At 32.5% G+C, this 15,924-nt stretch overlaps 1 protein-coding gene across 3 annotated transcripts in view; it reads right to left on the reverse strand.

Moving 5' to 3' along the window:
- Positions 1-1,537: 1,537 nt before the first annotated feature.
- LOC115877297 (band 3 anion transport protein) overlaps positions 1,538-15,924 on the reverse strand; it is a 202,283-nt gene continuing 187,896 nt past the window's right edge. For all 3 annotated transcript variants that reach the window (XM_030893432.1, XM_030893431.1, XM_030893430.1), the window contains one exon: positions 1,538-2,513. In XM_030893432.1, coding sequence (XP_030749292.1) covers positions 2,442-2,513 — 72 coding nt within the window. In that variant the 3' untranslated portion in view covers positions 1,538-2,441. The remainder of the gene's footprint in view (positions 2,514-15,924) is intronic.

Genomic DNA, 15,924 nt, shown 5'->3' on the forward strand with positions numbered 1-15,924 from the left:
AATAATGTAAAGATAAAATAAAACTTGACAAAAATTCAACATTTGCTTGAAAAATTTCATATTACATACAGGAAGTTTCACAATCATTGCCTACTAAAGCTTGCGTGAGTGGTCTCATCTTATGATGAAATAAATGATCTCTATCTTAAATGAAAAGATTTCTATCTTAAATGAAATAATGTAAGATGCGATAGTTAAATTTTTAATAATTCATATTTTAGTATTTTTGATCGCCATGGTATAAAACGTAATAAAAATGACGTTTATATACGTCATTTTTATGACGTCGATAATAGTCGTAAATTACTTAATATTTGAATGCTTGCCATTCATTCTATAAAGGGTATCCCAGAAATAAGTGCAAATATTCTGGTTTATTTGCAAATTATTTAATATCTGTTTTTTTTGCAAAAAAATATATTTTTCTTGACATTTTCCGAGAAAAATTAAAAAACTTTTTAGTGCCACTTGTTTATTCACTTGAGGCGTCGAATACGTTGAAAAACCTCGTAAAAACGCGTAAAAAACCTTAATAGCCGGCTCTCGCCAGCGGTTCTCAAAATGTCACCATTATTTTTTTAAATTTTCAAAGTTAAATAACTCGGTTATTTTCAATTTATTTTAAAAATAGTAAAGAGTAAAAATGTTTATTTTGACCAGTTCTACCACCCCTTAAAATATCTGTACTTATTTCTGCGACACCCTGTATTCAATAATTCAAAAACTAATCAACTTTTTAAGAAGTATTCCATTTTTATACTCAATACCTTCAAGCAATCAATTATGAATCATCCTGTATATACCATATAAGAATCCCATATCTTTCGTTTCCATATCACAATCTTGATCAATAAAATTCTGATTTTAAAACTGCTCTTCTCACTTATAAGTTAACTCTAGTAAAACTAATTTGTTCATTTAATCCTAATAGTCGCTAATTTATATAAACTAAGTACCTAACTCTCTTAAAACTTCTTCAAAATAAGAACTATCATCATAATTATTTAGTCGTTTCCTAAAAGGAAAAAAATACTACTACAATTTCTTCTTCTCGTAATGTCTACGAAAACCTATCATAATAGTTTGATATACAGTATGATCGAAAAGTTTCATAACCATATCAGCTAGAGGAAGTTGACAGATAGTTAAATATTGTATATCTGTAATTATGAAAAGCTCTCATGATCATGAACCAATAAAATAATTATTAACAAGAGATTTTTCTCTTTTGTCTTAAGTATTAATGCACGATTATAAAATGAAAAGAAATCGAGACAGCCATGGAACTGTAAGTAACTATACAGGATGAGTCTTAAATAAGTGCAAATATTTTCAGGACTGGTAGAAATATATTTTCCTTTACCTCTTTTTAAATAAGTCTAAAATAACTGAGTTATTTTACTTTGAAAATTTGAAAAAAAATGATTTTTCGCTTAAATTTTGAAAACTACTGGATCTTTTCTAGGTTTTCTTTCTCGTAAATTTAATCTACCACCTCTAAAATTTTTTAAAAAATTCGAAAATTCTGAAAACATTATTTTCGCGAAAAAAACATAAACATGTTTCTGGGGTGGAAATATACTACCCCGAAAAATATTTGCACTTATTTAAGACCCACCCTGTATAGAATTATAATCAATACATTTATTAAGTACTTTGTTTTAATTCTAAAGTAAGATTTGTGGTAAGATCTAAACTTTATGTATGAAGAATTTAGTGATTATGATAAATTACCTAATAATAAAAAGTTTTTCCTCTAGTACAGATAATTCAGGGACATATTGTATATATTAAATATAATCAGATAAATAAGTTTCAAGATTAGTGAAATATTAATAATTATAATATTTATAATTTTATGAAGTGCTATATAGAGAGGGTAGTTTTTAAGCATGAAGTTAACATTGGCCTCGACATTGGCATTGAAAAAACATATTTTAAGAAAAAAAATTAATAATGTTTAAAAACAACAAATTTCGTTTTAAAAGTACTGAGAGAATTGAAACAAAACTTGAGAAATAAGCAAATTAAAAACAGAAAATAGCCAAAGAAATTAAAAGAAAAACATTAATCGGCTGATAAACAGTCTTAATACGCAGGTTCTTTTGATTACTACTGCGCATAAGCCTCCATACCAAGAATGCTTCTCTGCTATGTTGGAACAAATCTATTATGTCCTGCTACAAAAACTGCACCGCTCTCTCTGTATATACAAATAACAGACCTTATTTACTTACTGATTATCGATATTAGAGTTAATTTGCTGTCGGTATACATGACAGAATGTTTAAAGAGAATACATATTTACATGGCTGTTTCGATCACTTTTCCTTTTCACAATATACTAAACTAATAAAAATGACAAAAACAATATAAAAATAGTCAAAAACGATTAACAAATTGAGGATTATAATAAAAATTAAGTGAAAAATTAAGTGTGTTTAACCAGGAAGTGGTGCTTCCGCATAGAAGTCGGGTTCGTCTTCATCCACATCTGCTTGATCTCCGTCCAACTGAAAAATAAATCACTTTTATTAAAACATACTTTTTCTTTTAAGCAGTGAAATGCAATCAGTCAGAATGTGTTGAGTGTAGAGTAATGAAATGGTATGTCAGTACTGTATAAATACTGTTGAGATATTATACAGGGTTGTCCTTAAAGTACGCGGAGAAAATTAGCATAAATATTCATCAGGCATTGTGATGTTTTCAGGTTATTTGGTTTCCTAAAATTTTAAAATTAACCTAAAGGAGAGATGAAAATAAAGAGTAACCAAATATGGAATACCATTTTGTGTTTGTGTTTTATAAAAAAAAGGTATTGTAAACAATGCCCTCTAAATAAAGTAGCCATTAAATTATACGTAAAAAGATGCTTTGGAAATGTTTTCATAAAAATTCAAAATTTTCCATAGCAAAAAAGTTACAGTGATTTGTTAAAAATGCATATTTTTGAAAAACACCCCGTAACTTCGAAACGGTAACAGATATCGATATGCGGTTTTCACCATCATGTTTTTGATAAAAATTGAGCTTCAGATACCGATATTAGTTTTCGTCTATCTCCTATAGAAAAAGGTGTTTCCCTTAAAAACACTTTTGTGATACGTCACTGAGGGTGTCATTTATGCAGATATATATTTAGCTTTTCAAGCAAACGTTGATTATTAAATATTGTATTAAAAAATATTTAAATATATTACATAATAATAATGTAAAGATAAAATAAAACTTGACAAAAATTCAACATTTGCTTGAAAAATTTCATATCACGTACAGGAAGTTTCACAATCATTGCCTACTAAAGCTTGCGTGAGTGGTCTCATCTTATATTTATAAATGAAATAATGTAAGATGCGATAGTTAAATTTTTAATAATTCATATTTTAGTATTTTTGATCGCCATGGTATAAAACGTCATTAAAAAATGACGTTTATATACGTCATTTTTATGACGTCTATAATCGTCGTAAATGACTTAATATTTGAATGATTGCCATTCATTCTATAAAGGGTATCCCAGAAATAAGTGCAAATATTCTGGTTTATTTGCAAATTATTTAATATCTGCTTTTTTTTGCAAAAAAAATATATTTTTCTTGACATTTTCCGAGAAAAATTAAAAAACTTTTTAGTGCCACTTGTTTATTCACTTGAGGCGTCGAATACGTTGAAAAACCTCCTGAAAAACGCGTAAAAAAACATAATAGCCGGTTCTCGCCAGCGGTTCTCAAAATGTCACCATTATTTTTTTAAATTTTCAAAGTTAAATAACTCGGTTATTTTCAATTTATTTTAAAAATAGTAAAGTTTTCATAAAATTCGTAGAAAAAGTAGAAATGTTTTCATAAAAATTCAAAATTTTCCATAGCAAAAAAGTTACAGCGATTTGTTAAAAATGCACATTTTTGAATGACACCGATATTAGTTTTTGTATATCTCCTGTAGAAAAAGGTGTTTCCCTTAAAAGTGTCCAATTTGACCCACCATGTACATATAATTGTTTGCCAATATACTGCAGCCGTAATTGAGAAAATACCACTGGAGATCCAGGTCGCAGAAAAAATAAATTAAAGCGAATATTCTCCAAAGAATAATATTTCTTCTTGTATTATGTTTTAATGCATTGTGCACGCCAGGGGAAAAGTTAGATTTCACAAGAAAAAGTCACATCGAGGAGATTTATTTCTCCACGGAGAAAAGGAAAATGGAAATAGTTCTTTTCTTGGCGATGTTGACATATAAATAAATTACCTATCAGATCTACGGTAAAAGAAAATAAAAAAATTCACTTGTGTTTTTAGTCCCAGAGCTAAAAATAAAGGAATATATATATTTATAGAGTACAGGGGGGATTATTGGTTTTTAATTTTTTAATGAAATAAGATCTTATAATTTAGAATCTTAGATTGACGATTAACAATTTTTTTTCTAAAGTTATTTCGGATCATAGTTTTCAGCTTATTCAACCATTTATCCCTGCTAATTTCCTAATATCACGGTCTCATTTCAGGTTTGGTCTTCTTCTGACCAATTGTCCATCTGTTGTCCATCCTGTTGTCCGTTGCCAGATGTCCTGCCCATTGCCACTTTAGGAGTTGATGACATTTATTACCCGGGTCTTTTGTCGTATCCACTCTATTATTTTACAGCTTTTCTAGGTTAGTTCCAACATATTTCGTTCCATTGAGCATTGTGCAACCTGCAGTTTCTTTATATGTCTATTTTAAGTGTCCGGGTTTCGCATGCATAGGTCATGACAGGTAGTACACATTAGTCGAATGTTTTCTTATTTAGATAAAGTGCCATTCAAATAAGATGATATGAGTTTCTTCTATAAGTATTCCATGCTAACTTAGTTCTGTTGATTTCTGGTAGTAGAGATCTCGGGCTGTGTATTTGTTGTCTCAAATATATAATATATCCTTCTACCATTTCCAGTGTTGTGTTATTTAATAAAATATCTTTTCTCACTACTAGTTCGTTGCATATTGCTTTAGTTTTTGCTAAATTCATTTTGAGACCTACATTATTACCGGCTGTATTTAATTCGTTAATTTGTGCTGGTAGTTCTTCAGGACTATTGGCAATTAAAACTATGTCATCAGCGAATCTTAGATCGTTCAGATATTCTTCATCTATTTTTAATCCTTTGTTGGTCCAGTCCAGTTGACCGAAAATTTCTTCTAGTGTTCCTGTAAACAGCTTTGGGGATATCGCTTCTCCCTTGTCGTACTCCTTTACCAGTTGGGAACTCTGGGGTTGTTTTCTTATATCATTATATACTCTTGCTTTGGCTTCTTTGTATATAGTGGCGAGAGTTTCTATATAAGGTCTGTCTGTTCGAATACAACAAACGCATTTGTTTTTTACTATTTTTGATAAACACCTAGTATTAGTTTTGTAAATATGTTAAAATTATCCTACTACCTAATGTATACAAAATAGAAAGTTGATCACGAAAGGATGCTTTCACACGCTTCGCTAAGTTGACATGCAAAACGCTTAAAATACCACCCTTGACGGCCATGTGTTTTTTTTATCTTGTTCGAATGGCATATCTTAAGTTTCTATTTTGTCACGAAGAGACGCCCGTGAACCCTCTTAGGCAGCATCACGCCTATTAATTTAGTCTCTGAATTGTACATTTTTCGCTAATTCTCTCAATATTACTCTCGCCTCAGTTAGGCATTGTTATTTCTCTCTCTACCCTATTTATTGTAGGTATTTTATATATCAAGTTTACCTTTAAGTTAATGGGAAGCTGCAGTGATTTTGTTTAATTTCAATTTGATTTACCGTTTTTAAAGTTTTATCATTTGCCAATATACGTGTTGTTGTTGACCCTAGTAGTTTTTTTTGCGACGTGTACTGGATCCACTTTGAAAATAATTACACATTGGAGAGTAATTTGAATATTACTCTCAATTTTGGATTTGGTGCTCTCGAGCAGTAGTACCGATACACTGTCGAGATCTTGTTTCGCTAGGGCTTCTATCATTGCCTTAGGATATATTGAGTCGAAAGCCTTCTCAAAGTTTATAAAAGCTATGGCTAGTGGAAGTACGTATTCTTTTGTTCGGCTGATAGTTCATAGTGCATGTATGTGATCAATGATCTTCTAAAAAAGCCGCTTCTAATGGCTGCTTGTTCTTGTGGTTGTGCAGCGTCTAGCGTATTTTGTATTTTGTTGTTTATTATTTTTGTGAATATCTTGTATGTTACTGGTAGTAGGCTGATTGGTTTATAGTTTCTGATTTTCTTATTGTAGTTTTTGCCTTCTTCTTTCTCATGTCTGTCTATAGTTTCTGATATTGTCTTATACATAGTGTCTTATAACATACAAGACAGTATCTAAATGAAAATCCATTTGATCATAAGTGGTGGATACTAATGCAAGAAGAATTTCCACTTTAAGTGAATCACGAGATAACCTGCTATAATCAAAAACAAACATGTAAAGGTACGAATGTACATATTTTGACGAAATATTATTATTATCATCAGAATGCACTGTGGTCGTTTATCTCTGACCTCGTTCGTTCGCTTCCCTATTTAACATTCTAAACGCGTCGACTCTTTTAAGAATGGAACAGTTAGTTTTGGCAACGCGTTAGATTCCCTTTAATTTGTTATTTCCGCCGTGTCCTTATACAGCACGCGTACAACCTCTTTTTCTTCTAATGCAGGTTACTTTTCACCCATTGTAGCTCAATAGAAATGTTTTGATTTACATTCGAGTAAAATTCTGTTATAAAACGTAGAGAAATATATTTCCAATTATACACCTTCATTCCATTATTTCTTTTTTCTTCATTTTTTTACAGGAGGAGGAATATTTATGATTTCTTTTATTACTGTATAGCCAGAGTCCAGTTTTTTTTTCTCCTCCTTTCAGGCTATTCATCATAGTTTCTGCTGTAAAAGGAATGCTCATAGCTATATAGTACTGATTACTGATGTCTTAAGGCGGGTTCTCACTTGTCAGTTTCGCTGACGCAGTCTGACTGATTCAGTGATACTGAACAAATAATGAACGTCAGAACACATTTTCATGTTAAATGATCAGTAAATTCGTACTTTCAGTTAAAATGAAAACCAGTTCTACTTTTTTCATTTTTGACTGATCATTATCGAATAATGAATAGAAACTGAAGCGTGAGAACTACATTTTCGTGATTTGTTCAGTTTACAAGTTAAAGTTAATTAATTATTTTAATATATATCTCCAAAAAAATCCTTTATAGGTATTTCGCAACTGCACTGCAAGAAAATCTACAAAATAAAATAGTTATTTTTTGTAAACACTTCTGCGTTAAACCTAAACGGACACTGCTTGTCAGAAGTTATGTTCACAGTTATACAAAATTGCCTAACGAAGAAAAAAATGCTTCGTCGGAAAAAAGTCTATCGTCGGAAGCAAAAAAAATCAAAGAATAAAGAAAAAAAACTATTTAAAATATTTAAATTCAAACTATTATGAGAACACTTTAGTTTTTTTTTAAAGCAGATGCATTTCCAAGAAACCGTTGACGTTCTGTTAAAATAGAACGTCAACGGTTTCTTGTAGACGTATCTGCTTTAAAAAAAAAACGTTTTCTTCTTTTCTGATTCATCAGAATATTCTGTAATTCATTTTCTAATTGTAAACAAACTTCGCGAACACCTGGTGTCAATTTTGTTTCAACCATTTTCATGTCTACGAAATCACCACGTTAAAATGTTTGGACCAACTGAATACTGAATGTAGCAAAACATGAAACGTGTGAATACAATCGTCGATTTTTATTTTTCATTGAAAGTGAATCAGTCAGACTGCGTCAGCGAAACTGACAAGTGAGAACCCGCCTTTAACCCAGACCATCTGGGATATTTGCAGGGCCTATTTTTCATATGGTCGGGCCCTAAGGCCCAAGCAAAAATTCGGGTCCCCTTTTCCAATAAAATTCAGAAATTCAAGAAATTATGAATGTTTTACAATCTTTAACGGGTCCCCAGACCATCGGGCCTTATGGGTCTTATGGTGAAATAGGCCCTGGATATTTGAACAAGATATGTTGAGCATCATCTATCTCGTTGCAGTATATACAATGGTTCGGTGGTGATTTGGTTTGGCTGCTGATTGAATAGATAACTTTTGAAACACCTATGGCCTGACAGGGTCTGAGTGGTATAATAATCTACTTCACCATATAGTCTCGCTACCCATTCTCTAATATTAGGAATTAAACTATACATCCACCTTTCATACTTGCGGTTGATCCATTCTTCTTGCCATTTTATCCAGTTTATTTCTAGCTTCAGTTTTCAAAGTTCCTTGATGGGTTTCAACTGGTTCTTGAACCAAGAGATCTCTGCCGAAATGGTTCTGTAGGCACTGCTGAATCTTATAGCCGCTGTACGCTGTATACTGTTTATTTTTTATGTGTATCTATTATTTTCCATTGTCTTGTACCATATAGGCGCAGCATACAGAACTTGGGAGTGAATGACTCCCATTAGAACCCTTCTCTTAGAAGCTCTTGGTCCATAAGCGAATAAGTTCATAGTAGAACATCTACAAAAATTCACGGTAATATGCAAAAACCGAAAGACAAAGCTGTAGTGGGTATACCAACAGGAGTAACAAGGTATTGTAAGCTGAATAGCTATCTAAGGCTAATGGGATTGACGGACATATTAGAATCTAGAAACATATGAAGAAATGTAAACAAAAATATAGAGAACAAATGATGACAACTGTGAAATCGATTGGTCTTAAACATTCCAGATCGTTCGGTCAATCAGTCATCTGTACCACGTACAGTATTTATGGTATATTAATGCGTAATAATATTATTATTGGTCATGTTTTGATAGAAACTATTCCTTTGTGCGTCGTGAATGAGCAGTGTGCGTCTCATTAGATTTTTTACACTCTTGTCTTGGAACAATTAACAGCAGGATGAAGTTCTTCAGACGTTCATCCGTCCAAATACCCACATCGTTTAACGTCGCTTAACTGCGGTGATCGATCGGAAACAGGTGTTACGACCTAGCCGGGTCGCTGCCCTTATTTTGTACAGTGTACCTATGCCACCTGTTAAAAAGTTCGCAACAAGTAACATTTTATTATTGTTGGGCTGTAAAAAGTTTATGTGCAATAATTTACAGTTGAGGGTTGGAACCTTTGGTGTTACACAGCAAAATAAAAACACTAAATCACCACAATACACCAAAACACTTTTACTTTTACCAACAAGAAAATCGTATGACAAATAATACTTATAACAAAAATTATCAAAGAGTAAAGTTGTTTAGACGTGTATTTTTGCATTTTTTTGTTTTAATTTTCTGAAATATACAAAAACTTCCAAAATACATATTCAAGTTAACAAAGTAATGTTTTAGTTAATATTCGGTGGTTACTGTTACGGTATTCGGTAATTACTGTGGTTACTGTCGACCCTACGACGAATGCTAAGAGTGCCGTGGGTCGACCGTGTGAGGAATGAAGACATTCTCAGAAGAGCTGGTCTGGAACAACGTGAACTCTTCGAAATCATCAAGAAGAGGAAAATAGCCTATTTGGGACACATACTACGTGGAGAACGCTATCACTTTCAGCGTCTGATTCTCCAGGGTAAAATAGAGGGGGGCAAAAGGGGAATAGGTCGAAGGAAGCTATCCTGGCTGAGAAATATTCGTCATTGGACAGGCATACAGGACTTCCAAGCACTCCAAGTCGCTGCAGTTAACAGAACCATCTGATGAGGAAGAAAAAGATGAACGCCTACGCAGGAATCTGCAAGGCACCTTAAGAAGGTTACTGTTAGCCCTGTTAGGTTTTCATTGAAAGGGTAAGTACTATAAATAATTAATGTTGCTTTTTTTCTAGAATTATTAGTAATGGGCACTGATAAAAGATTCAAATTAACATTCCTAATTGTTTGTGTAGAAATTTAAAATTACTGTGCATTTATAAATATAGAAATATGTAGAATGTGGATAACGTAGGAGGTGGCAACACTGCAAGGTTTAGATATACCGTAAAGAAATTTTAGTGAATAAACAAGCGGAACTAATAAGTTTTTTTTTAAATTTCCCGAAAAATGTCAAGCAAAATTTAAAATTTCCAACAATTCTTTTTTTGAAAAAAAAATCCTCACAGGCGTTTCTGGAGTCGAAACATACTACCAGTTAAACTACTGGCATGTAAAACGCTAGTTCACCACAATACATCAAAACACCTAACTGAAGAACATGGCGGAAGATTAAAACTAAAGAATAAAAATAGATTCAGTCTTTGGGTGATAGTGCTAACATGGTTAGCAAAACGTGTCCTGTGTTAAAATCTGTTTAAGTATTATAAGTGTTTTGTTGTATAGTAGTAAACTAGTGTTTTATTTTGCTGTTATTGCACCAAATGCTCCAATCCAACCATATTCTTAAATATCCAAAAATATCTTTAAAGAAATAAAAAATGCTTAATTTTCAGAATTTGAGTTAGAATCCTCTCCCCAAATTCTTACAACTAATACGTATTTTTTTTTTAAACTGAAGGAACAAATATACATCTTAATGTTAAAAGGAACTACATCTTTCAACAAAATTTTGTTGTTTTTTATGTCATTTATATATATTTTTTTAATATCTTTAAGAGTTAATTTCTGTTTCACTTCATTTAATTCTCTTTAATTTTTATATTTTACTTCTATCAAACTGCACCACTTTCTGAATAATAATACAAGTGATTTACCCACCCTAAAAGTAAAAGTTATTGTGAGTCATGGTCAAAATCGATACTTTGGACATTTGTATACACGCAAGTAGAAAAATTAGGACAGGTAGAAAAATATCAGGTCACTTTAACAAAGAAGGCTTTGAAATATCCTTTAAATGTATTCGTAGGATAGATAATCCATTTAAAATTACCTGACTGCATAATTTGCTTATACTACGAACTACGATTCTTACCTTAGACCATTATCGATAACTTACAAGAAAAACATGAAATAGTAACTGGGATTAAAACCTGATAGTATCGCAGTCTTTATTAAAAAATTGGTCAAGTGCGAGTCGGACTCGCGCAGGAAGGGTTCCGTACCATTCATTATCTATACAACATTAGACACTATATTATTATAAACTTTTTTTCCGATTTAGCTGAAATTTTGAATGCTCGTATAAGTAATTTAAAAAAAAAATGAAGAAACACATTACTAAAAATTGTATTAATCTATAATAAATATCTAAAAATTAAAAAAAAACGATTAAAAAAAAGTCGCCTAGAATTCGAACCTGCATTACTACGGCTCCAACGTCATAGCAGCGTAAAGTCCTAACGCCTTAAAGCACGCGGCCAATGAGAACTTGAAAGATTCTATGTAAAATTCTTACTTAAAAGATAATGTTTAGTGAAAGTACTTTTTTATTTATAAACATTTATTTAATTCTGTTTTAGTATTTGTTCTTATAGCGGCAACATAGATACATTATCTGTAAAAATTTGAACTGTCTAGCTATAACGGTTCGTAAGATAGACCTTTGTGACAGACGAACGGACGGACAGCGAAGACTTAGTAATAGGGTTCCCGTTTTTACCCTATGGGTACGGAACCCTAAAAAGCTCTATAACCGGCACCCTCGAAAAAACATTTAAAAATAACGAAATAACAAATAACAGTTACTTCGAGGGTGCCAAAATGTACTATAACACAGCCAGTATTGCCAGTAACCATTACCATAAATTATGAGTAAGAACTCTATACAGTACATATTTTGTCTTTGTCTGATATGATGACAGTCGCATTTTACAAATTACCATAAAATTATCTTAAGAGTGATCTCAGAGATCTTTGTCAAAGAGCTACGCTTGAGTAATGCCGGTTTAAAGCAAAACAAAGTAGGTATCGTCTTCGCGGTCGCAGTCAAGGATTTCTCAACGTTTTCTAGTTTTTAACGGTTTGACAGTACCTGAAGAACGAACGAATAAATATCCAGCAGGCATTGAAAACAATAGCCCAATGAGAGTTGAATAACGAACGCAAAAAAGATCATCGAGTCGGCCTTGATCAGGGTACGTTGCTTCGTCGATTTGCGGAAAGGAAAAACAAACGAATGTGATATTGAAACGTTAAGATTCGAGATAGCACACGGAGAGAAATAATTATATTATCTCTATATATAGGCTATTCTCAGAGTAAGAGCACAGATTAGGTATCCTATAAGTATACAGATAAAAATCTTGTCCCTAATTCGTGGTACGAAAATTGTTTTTTATGACGATGTGCAAACGAGTCAAATTTCCTGTGCGCAAAAATAAACTCGCGTAAAATAACAATAAACAGCGTAATAGAGAGATATCGCTAAACCAAATAGCGTACATGAACGTTAATAAGGCCAGGTGTTATTTCCTTTACGTGAGGTGGTATTAACTCTCTTCATTTATAGTTATCGGATCGGAAAGAATTCTGATCGCGTCGCGTCCGCTATTTAAACTTAACCTAACTTTGAATTTAAAACTTTGAAATTGTTTTGTTTACTAGGTATTTTAAAACTAAAGGGCTGAAGTGCTTATTTCCAGTGCTTTATTGTTCAACGTCTGCCAGTGGGTTTAGGGCAACAAGCAACAAATTCTCTTAGAAGGGCTAAGTCGTCATCTGCTGTAAATCTAAGACTCTTTATAGGTTCTTTAGTATTGGAAGAGGTGGAATCCATATTTTAAGCCATATTTATTTAATTAAAACTAATCCCAGCTAATTAAATATCAAATTACCTAATAAAACTAAATTCAAAACAATTCAAACATAACCTAAAATAAAAGATCTCGCCGGCCGGCTCCGGTTGTCAAATACCCGCACATGCCCATTTAAGCAATTTTTAAACGTTATCAGAGGTTATTTAGAAAGAGCGCCTGGCGTAATTGATCCGCAAATTACGTCAGGCGGTAACGTTATTAGCGGGTGTTGCGTTAAAAATTGACTCGCGCATATCGTAACCATGATAAGGTACGCGTAAATACTGAATGACGCTATTCGGTTTTCCGATATCTCTCTAATAGCTGTGCCGGTCAGGCGCTGTGCACAATTTTAGAGGCCATAAGTGGGCGTGCTATGTGCGCAAACTAGTCACCTAACTAGTGCCCGATTCCGAAAATTGGAACCACGAAAAACAATAAAGAAAAAACAAAGATTATAATCTGTATAATCTGTGGTAAGAGGCTATTACTGAACAATAAAGAAAAAACAAAGATTATAATCTGTATAATCTGTGGTAAGAGGCTATTACTGGATCTAAAAAAATTGCCCGAAAACAATTGACCGAAGGAGAATTACCCGAATACAATTGACAGAAATGGAAATTATCCGAAAAGATAGTTGCCTATCGAAATTTTTAAATCTACCTATACTAATATATAAAATCCATAAGTGATTGACTCACTGATTAATCACGATCCTGCTCAAACCACTCAAGGTAAGAAGCTCAATTTTGGCATACAGGTTGATTCTAGGGTGTAGAGGTTCGATAAGAAGTGATTTTTCGAAATTCCAGTTCCAAGAGGGTGAAATCACCCCTCAAATATTACAATATTTTTAATTTAAAAAACGGCCAAGTTTCCGACAAAACGCTTAAACACGTATATTTTATTTTGTTTTTTTACATATTTTAAGATTTTTTAAAAATGTATACAGACAGGGTGTTGACAAAAATCTGGTCATTGATTAATCACGATCCTGCTTAAAGCGCTTGACGTAAAAAGCTGATTTTTGGAAAACGGATTGACTTTAGGGTGTAGAGATTCGATAAGAAGGGATTTGAAACTCGAAGTCTAAGGGGGTAAAACCACCCCTCAAATATTAGAATATTTTTTATTTAAAAACCTGTGACGTATATTTTATTTTGTTGTTTTACATATTTTAAGATTTTTAAAAATTTATACAGGGTGTTTCATAAAATATGACCATTGAGTAATCACGATTCTGCTTAAACTGCTTGACGTTTACCTAAAGCTGATTTTTGGTAAACGGATTAACTGTGGGGTGTAGAGGTTCGATAAGGAGGGGTTTCTCGAATCTCAAATTCCAAGAGGGTGAAAACGCCCCTCAAATATTACAATATTTGTTATTTAAAAAACGGTTAGTCTTTCGGAAAAACGCTGGGACACGCATAATTTATATCGATCTTTTTTTACATATTTTGAAATTTTTTAAAAAATCATACAGGGTTTTCCAAAAAGTTGGGTAATTGATTAACCATGATTCTGCTTAAACTGCTTGAGGCAAAAAGCTTATTTTTGGCAAACGGATTTTTCGAAAGTCAAATTCCAACGTGATGAAACTACCACTCAAATATTACCAAGTTATATAATAATATCGCCATATTGTTTTTTCTTATGCTGACATAAATGTGAGAAAATTTTATCCAGTTTGTACATATGTTAATGGAAACTCTTGCTTTGCTTTATCATCACCATTACAAATGGTTAATTCGACGCAAACGAAGTCGCGGGTACACGCTAGTTCAACCAATAAAATTAACATCGTATCATTGCATCGTCAGACAACGAATGCATGAAAATCAAGCTTTATTCTTTTTTTCTTGAACTCTTCATCAGTTACGTAAAAACCTTCCGGAGACTACTGAAAAGGGAACTTATAAATAGGGCATTTTACAGCGTTGACGAATTCTACCGGGGCTCCCTTGATATTAGTGTTTAGAGTCTAGAATTGCTTGTTAGTCTGACTTATTCTTTTTAGCGTTATTGTTAATTTTCTCTTTATTCTGTATATTGTATATGTTATTTTACTTAATTGTTTACACCTATTTTTCTGAATACTGTTTGTTGTTTTAATGGATGTATTTCTATCTTATATTTACACAATTTTTTTTATTTTAGGTTTAGATTTAGGAATATTTATGCTTTGTTAACAAAAATTTGTATATTTTTTAAACAATAAAGTACTTTTGAAATTGAAAAAATTGAAAATACGATCCCTTTAATTCCATTTCTTTGGTGAATTCTCTAAGAGAACTTTGCTACGTTATTATTACCTTGTTTTCTCCGTGTAAAATCCCTTGAATACATAAACGTGTCAAATACGGGGAATAGATTGAATAACGTATGCGTAATTAGACTTAATGGTAGCATCTGGTAAAAGCATTTAAACACGGTCTTCGTCGCGGGCCGCATAAATCTCTCGAATCTTGCATCTGGACGGCCGTTCGTTCAGACCTCGACCAAGAATGCAGCCGAGCATTTATTTTTGTCCCTGGTACAAAAATAACGAAAATTCGACGGCGAAACGGAGGCTTTTCCGTCATTCTTTCCACCAAAAAGACTAAACATTCAGAGGTCTTTGTGAAATGGGTGTAGACATTACAAGAAAGCAGAGATAGGTTCCACTGTATTCTTTGATTCATCCTCAATCAATATTTATTGATTATTTATTAGACAGGGTGTTCCTTAACGACAGGCTAATATTTAAGGAGGTGATTCTTGGACCTATTCTAAGAAAAAAAACTTCATATGAATATATGTCCTAAACATCTTAACTTTTTACCCATACAGCACATCAAATCACATTTACGATGTGTTTACATTATTAGATGTAGACACAGGGTGACACAATTCCCCCGATGTAAATATGCTACGTTTACACACTGTAGTTCAACACGTATGCACAAAGGTTAAACGTCCGCCTCACAATGTAGCCACAGTATAGCATTTACGTATACACAAAGTAAGGGATACACAGTGTGCCGTAGGATACACAGTGCTTGTGTATTACGTTTAATTACGTTTGTGTGTTACGTTCTTTATATCATGAAACGCAATAGCGCAAATAACACAATAATAATAATTATTTACACTGCAGAAACCAGAACTAAGAAAACACTGTAAAAGAACAGAATTTGTATCAAAATGTTTTTAAAAATATAAGT

Source organism: Sitophilus oryzae, unplaced genomic scaffold (genome assembly GCF_002938485.1).
Source record: "Sitophilus oryzae breed Bouriz unplaced genomic scaffold, Soryzae_2.0 scaffold_1443_pilon_pilon, whole genome shotgun sequence".
Classification (NCBI taxonomy): Eukaryota; Metazoa; Arthropoda; class Insecta; order Coleoptera; family Curculionidae; genus Sitophilus; species Sitophilus oryzae.